Source organism: Euphorbia lathyris, chromosome 4, assembly GCF_963576675.1.
Source record: "Euphorbia lathyris chromosome 4, ddEupLath1.1, whole genome shotgun sequence".
Classification (NCBI taxonomy): Eukaryota; Viridiplantae; Streptophyta; class Magnoliopsida; order Malpighiales; family Euphorbiaceae; genus Euphorbia; species Euphorbia lathyris.
This window is the reverse complement of record NC_088913.1, coordinates 41,906,182-41,912,929: the sequence shown is the minus strand read 5'-3', so window position 1 is coordinate 41,912,929 and position 6,748 is coordinate 41,906,182. Positions and strand designations below refer to the sequence as shown.

The following is a 6,748-nucleotide window of genomic DNA, read 5'->3' as shown; positions in this document are numbered from 1 at the left end:
TTTATAATGCAACTATGAGGGAAGAAAATCTGTTCTCAATTCTCTCTCTTTCTTGTCCGCTCACATAAAAAATGGTTCATAGTGTTGTTACCCATACAAGAGAAAAAAAATAAAAAAAATTGGTATAACGGTAAAGAAAGGGACAGACAATTTGAAACAACATAATAGAGACAGAGGGGTATTATTTTTCTATCTGCAAGCCAATTACAAATGTTTTTGTGGTATACAATTCAACAAATCAAATTTACAAGCTTGTTTATTTTGTAAGAAGAAAAAGGTAATTGCTGAAAATAAAATATTTCATTTAATAATATAAACAATAAACATTGTATACTAAAATATTAATTGGACCTCACAAGTTGAAAGCAAAAACCACCCCTTAAGGAATGGTAGAGATGGAGATATTCTAATATGTTTCGCTTGGGAGTTATTCCTGTCCTTACTTGTAATACTCAAGTCAAGAGGAGGTTACTTCAAATATATTTAAATGAATTGTAAATGATTGACTTGCATCAAAACCCCCAAGACTTCCAAATTCAGGATGATGAAATTTTATTTAATTGTTGCTAAAGAAAAAGGAAAAGAACAAAACAAATGTTAGCTCCAAGTTAAACTTCTGCAGTAACTAATCACCAACTGCATTACAACACTGAATAATCAAACAAGAATGAATATCTTCCCCTTCATTTTTCACGGCTGATCGATCAGGGCCATCCTGTCAAGAGCTTCGCGGTCTGTAGGATTTGGGATGAAATCTACTTGGATTCAAACTATATTTTTAATCCTCAAAAATTGATGCAATCTAATTAATGGATAACAAAACTGGATGATCAAAGTATAATTACATCAATTGACCTATTATGATGATGAACTTGCAGCAACCTTTTTACGAACTACCCTCTTTCTACGAGCCTTTGGAGCTGATGTTTCCCCATCAACGGAATCTGCATTTCCTTGTTTGATGCCGAGGAGGCCAAGACCAGACACTAGAGTTTTCTTTGATATAAACCATTTTGAAGATGATGATGAAGAAGCAACATCCTCAGCAGGCCTGTTGTATGCCTTGAGAAGGCTATCTGAATGAGCCAGAGGATCCGCCTCTGCCCCTATCCACGCCAGCCTCGATGACTCTCCAATTTGCACATTCAACATCCTGCATTACAACCACAATCCAAATCATCTCCAAACACTCAATCAAATGCTCCGGTGCAGGTCACTTGGTCTAAATATCTCCCATGAATAATATATATATATTTTTCTTTTTAAGAACCATGAATAGTACACTTATTAAGCAGGGAAAACAAAAACAAACCTCAATGCTGTGCTGAAAACCAGAGCCACTCCAATAACATCAAAATGGCTGACCATTGCTCTATCAAAACCACATAATAGCTGATATCTCATGTTTGCATATAGTCCAAGAAAAGCACCATATCCACGTGCATAGTGACTCATGGGTGGCACTGTAACTGATAACCTACCAAACAAGTTCAATCTATTCAATCACTAGGCCAGATGAATGTAGCAAAAGATTCGATTTTCTTGTGTAAAATATATACAAAATATATAATTATTTTCTAGAACCAATTCTTACCTATCTTTTTTCTTACTGGCCAAAAAATTCGATAATTGACCTTGTATTGCCCCGGCAGTTAGTCCAACCACAGACAATTCTGCAGCCTTGTAAAAGAACGAGTGGACTCTCTTTTGCAAATCAAATTCTCTAAGTGGATAACTCTTTTCAAATATGTTGTTTGGAAGCTTTTGTAATGTGTTTTGCAAATCAAACCGGAATGTGTTTCCATATGAACGAGAAGGAGCCAGTGACCAGACAACAACGGCATTACAAGCAGATGCTGTAAGTACATTCACAAGGGCTAGATCCCATTCCTGTTTTATTCTGTAAATACAAATAAAAGTACTCATCAGTTCAATGTCGCATGTGCAATTAACTGGACTTCTACTGACATTGAAGGAAGTCAGAATACCTGTCCTTGCGATTTTTCACCTCCCACCAAACAGAGCAACCAATTGTAGCAGCCTGCTCTAAAAGTAGTCTATACAAGAAGGCAGGATCTGCAATCATCCTGTAGAACAGAATTCACATTATCAAAATTTTGAAACTATTTTACTCCATCACAGCCAATTGACATTGATAACAGATCAAAGCAACTAGAAGCCAGTCTATGATATCAAACACAATATACAGAAATACGCCCCAATGACAATGAATAACATAAGCATTACGTCCCGCAAAAGAACAAGTTCAATAAACTTTAATCATAAGACTAGCTCGTTCAAAGAACCAATATTCCAGATATTTGAACATTTAAACCTTTTTATAAGGAACTCTAACAGACAGATCACAGAGACTACTTATATCTGAGCACCTTCAAGGCCCAAAATTTAGTTATTGTGAAAACATGCATATTCCTCTTCCAACCACCAAATGCAATATTTTACAATTACCTTGGTTCATCATAAAACTAAAACTGCATTGTCACCCTAGTTATTAACAGCATCAATTGTCAAAACTTAGGTTACTAACTAGACCATTTGAGAATAGCTCTCTATTCTATCTCATTCTCTCAAAAGTCTAGATAGATCTTCAATTTTATCTTATATCTTGAAAATTATGCAAAGAAACAAGTAATCTTCATTCCCTGCAAAGCTGATTTCTATAAGATCCTGAGTTTGACAAAATAGCTTTTCTGCCTTCAACAATGACCCTAAAACTTTTCTCCTGCATTTAAACTAATTATACACCACTTTTGGTGCAGCTAAATTAAAATAAACATATGTGCTCCATATGATTATGCATTTGCCTAGAGCGCAAAAGAAATGACAGTTCAAAAAAAAAAAAAAAAAAAAACAAGCAAAATAAAATTTTGAGGACAACAGGGGGCTGTATAATTTCACAAATTTGAACTTGAAGGATCAGCGCAAGAAAATAGTAAGAGCTCATTGTTTCTAAATGAAACACAAATTCTATTTTCGCAATTACTGCTCTGACAGGAGGGTTGTCCCAAATCATCTACCCGCACATGATTATATTTTGCTTACAAATTACAATAGGATGGAAAGGCTGAAACTTCATTAATCTCCTTGTTAATATGGAAGACGTCAAATATTTATTTGCAAGAATAGAAAATTACCTTCCAATGAAAGCCCTAGATATTGCTTGAGGAAGGGTTCTGGAGATAAACCTAGTAGTGGTTGGTCTTGCATTTATTGCAAGGAACTTTACCATTTGAGCTGAGCTTACCAGACCCTGAAAGAAATATCAGACTTAGTATTTACAGATAAAATTTCAGTAAAAGTGTAATGATAAGCATAATAGTTTACCATCTCATATGCTTGCCGGAATCCAGCAGGTAAATCCATCATTGTTTTCTGCCACTCATTCAAAACAGCATCTACAAATTTTTTATCAAATAGCTGACAACAAAGAAAGGCAAGAAGCAAGATGTATTATATTTCTTGCTTATAATAGGCTTAATTTACTATGTATATATATATATATATATATATATATATATGAATTGAGGGTAAATTACATTCATGGCCACTGAACTTTACTCATTTTCACAGTATGGCCACTAAACTTCGAAACCTAACATAAAAGTCACTCAACTTTACACTTTGTAACATTATGGCCACCAAACTTTAATCAACGCCTCAAAATGACCGTTGACGACCGCAAAATTAAAAATTTCAAGAACGGATGATATTCTAAGCAACTTTAATTCCTCAAAATTTTCGTTTTGAGGTCATTCAGATGTTGTTTGGTTAGGATAGAGAGAGTGAATTTTTAGAGAGAGAGCTCCAAAAATGGTGATTTTGGAAAGTAAAAAATGTGGTTTCATGGTAAATGTCGTTTTAAACTGCTTTAATTATTGAACCTTTCCATTTTGATGTCGTTAAAGGTCAATTTTGAGGCGTTAACTAAAGTTTAGTGGCCATAATGTTAGAAAGTGTAAAGTTGAGTGGCTTTTATGTTACATTTTGAAGTTTAGTGACCATATTGTGAAAATGAGTAGATTTTAGTGGCCATGGGTGTAATTTACCCTAGGAATTGATGAGGCTTTTGATCATATACTAGAAATCAAACCTCTTCAAAAACTCTTCTTCTCCTGAAAAGTCCACCCTCGTCTCCCTCATCACCATCATCGAAGTCATCAAAATAATCGTCATCATCACCATCATCATCACCTCCATCCCCTCCACCATGATTGATCTTTTTGCCAATATCTCCACCACCACCCCCAAGGGCAACCTGCAATTTTCAAAAGAATAAGGAACTCTGGAAAATACTTTCAATCTCGAAGGAGATCAAATGTAAATCCAACTATGTAACTAAAAATTCCAGTGGACTCATTTTGAATAGGCAGGAGAAGTGAATCGGGCCAAAAATTTGAGTACTTAGTGTTAGTGGAAAGTAAGTTCGTTCTTCTTTACCTAACTTTGATGCTTAAAAAACACACACACCAAATCCCAACAGAGATAAAGAAAGAGCAGAAGAGTCTAATGTAATTGCTACACAAAGCTGTAAAAGTTGATTTTGGCAATCGTTGATTAAATAGTGTGAGGAAGGCAGCATTAAAATGTAATTACAACTAACTATTATGGCTGTTGATTGTTTTAAAATGATATGTGCAGCCCACGCTCTTCTTTTGCCAAATATTAAGATTATCAAAGAGACGCTAATTAAGCACAGGCTAAGGTAGCTTTAACATCAAATTGTTTACAGATTGAAAAGCAAATATAGTAGGTATCTAACATTTATCAAGACATGGTTTTGCCCATCTTATGCTCAAAAAATTTGCAGCACATATCAAACACCTTCCTTGCATAAAGTTGAACCTTATGATTTAAATACCTTGGACATGGTATAGCATCACAAATATTTCATTCAGTGGCCTCAAGTCAAATAAACAACAGAGGGCATCTCCATCAATCGTAATGCCAACTTATGTATACTTGCTTGACTTGTGTTTCGATAAATAATTAAAAGGAACAAAAAGCATCAGTAATGCTTGTAACAATGTAACCTATTTATTGTGTCAATATTACTAACCACTGAATGATAGTAGCACATAAACCCACAGAAACAACTCAAACATTGTCCACAATTGAAAAGCGAGAAGAAGTTAAAGTAAATTTGCTCCTAAAGGCACAAAGTCAATCTGACTATGAAACTCCCTAAAGACAAGTTGGACTAATAACCATATCACTGACACTTGCTCAATTTCAAAATAAGGGCCAAGTCACAAAATTCAACAAACATATACAACTAAATGCAAAACTTTGTATTCTTTAAAAGGATAGGCGCATATTCCCCAACCCCAAACCATCGCTCTTAACTGAGTACACAATTTAACTTCTAAATGCAATCTCCCAAATAACAAGTAATTCTTCATTTGCAGTTTAACTGAACAAAGTATTATCTACAAAATACTCAAGAAAATGGCCGAATTGAAGTTTCAAGGAACAAATTTGACTCACCTCAGGGCTGACCTTGGACTCCTTCTGCGTCATATCAAGTTTCCCTTTTTCCAATGTAACAGCACCGAAGGCACCATATTTCCCCTTCATAACAGGACCAAAATTCCTATTGGAACTTGAAACTAAATTCTCGGGTGTAGCATCCGGCGCAAGAAAGCACCGCTCTAGAGCAGCAAGGGATTCGCTACCATCGATTATCGAGGGGGAGGAGCACTTAATAACCGAATTCTTCCGTAGCTTAGAAGTCAATAGCTGGGGCGCCGGCAACTGCTGCCGTGGAGAGAGTTGAGGAATCGGAGGAATAGCAGGCTTCAAAGGCAAGGTCTTAGCGGCGGTGGAGGAGGAGGGGATTTGAGCAGTGTGAAAAACGAAGTGAGACATCTTATAGGCGAAAGCTATTCCTGTTTGGTAAGCGAGAAAGTTAAACCTTGTTTCTATAATTAATTCCTCAGATGTAGAATCATTTCAAGGAATTCGGTTCTCGCTCTAGAAACCGAGGGGCTCTGGTTTAGAGAGGGAGTGAAAGAGGAGAAGAGAAGAAGGGGATGGGTGGGGTTTTGATGGGTGGATGGATAGCCGACTACAAGAGGACAAACACAAACCCAATCCCAATTCTGACGAGTTATGTGAGTTAACACGGCTGAGTTGGCTCGACCCGGCTGGTCAACAATCAACAACACAATGCAGGCAGCTGCTTTTATTTATGTGCCTTCACCAAAACGACTTCATTTCAACGGCCTTTCAAACTCATTATACTACACTACCCGTAGGTCTCTTTCTTGCTTGGTTTGGTACTACTATGTATTACCGGGTTGATTCCTCATCGGAGCTCCACCCGTGGGGAGCGCGCCGTTGGGTTCGACCGGAGGACTCCAATACTAAAGTCAGTAAAGTATAAAAAATGATAAAACGAAAAGCACGAAGAACGGTATTGGAATGTGTACCTCAATAGCTTGGGATGCAAGTCTATTTATACTAGGTTAGTTGTAACTCTCGATATGGTAACCAGAAAGTCTCTAGTAATGCCTCATTAATGGCGGTTACTGAGTTCATTCAAGTATTACCATTAGCTCATTAATGGGCGATTACTTGCCTTTAATGATGTCAGTTTCTTTATGGAAAGACGACGCTGACATCCTGTGGGCGTATCAATACCTGATGGTGAATCTCCCAAGAGGCGGTGGTTACTATTGGTCCCGTGTGATTAGTTCCAAAAGGGGGGGGGGTTAGGAACTAATATAAC

General features: G+C 36.7%; 1 protein-coding gene across 1 annotated transcript; it reads right to left on the bottom strand.

Annotated features, from left to right (window-relative positions):
- Positions 1-528: 528 nt before the first annotated feature.
- LOC136226106 (protein RETICULATA-RELATED 1, chloroplastic) lies at positions 529-6,130 on the bottom strand. Its single transcript, XM_066014435.1, has 8 exons — positions 5,506-6,130; positions 4,112-4,276; positions 3,346-3,438; positions 3,156-3,271; positions 1,989-2,087; positions 1,595-1,900; positions 1,313-1,477; positions 529-1,153 (listed from the first exon to the last, which is right to left on the bottom strand). Exons 1-8 carry the CDS (start codon positions 5,884-5,886, stop codon positions 859-861), a joined length of 1,620 nt encoding a protein of 539 aa, XP_065870507.1. The 5' UTR covers positions 5,887-6,130; the 3' UTR covers positions 529-858.
- Between the last annotated feature and the right edge of the window lie 618 nt (positions 6,131-6,748).

What these genes read in the sequence shown, in the direction of transcription:
- LOC136226106 (XM_066014435.1), bottom strand. Translation starts at nt 5,886, where the DNA reads ATGTCTCACTTCGTTTTTCACACTGCTCAAATCCCCTCCTCCTCCACC. An exon ending in GTGAAAAATCGCAAGGACAG is followed by an intron (nt 1,901 to 1,988) that starts GTATTCTGACTT and finishes TTGTATTTACAG; the next exon opens with AATAAAACAGGAATGGGATC. An exon ending in GTTTTCAGCACAGCATTGAG is followed by an intron (nt 1,154 to 1,312) that starts GTTTGTTTTTGT and finishes GTTGTAATGCAG; the next exon opens with GATGTTGAATGTGCAAATTG.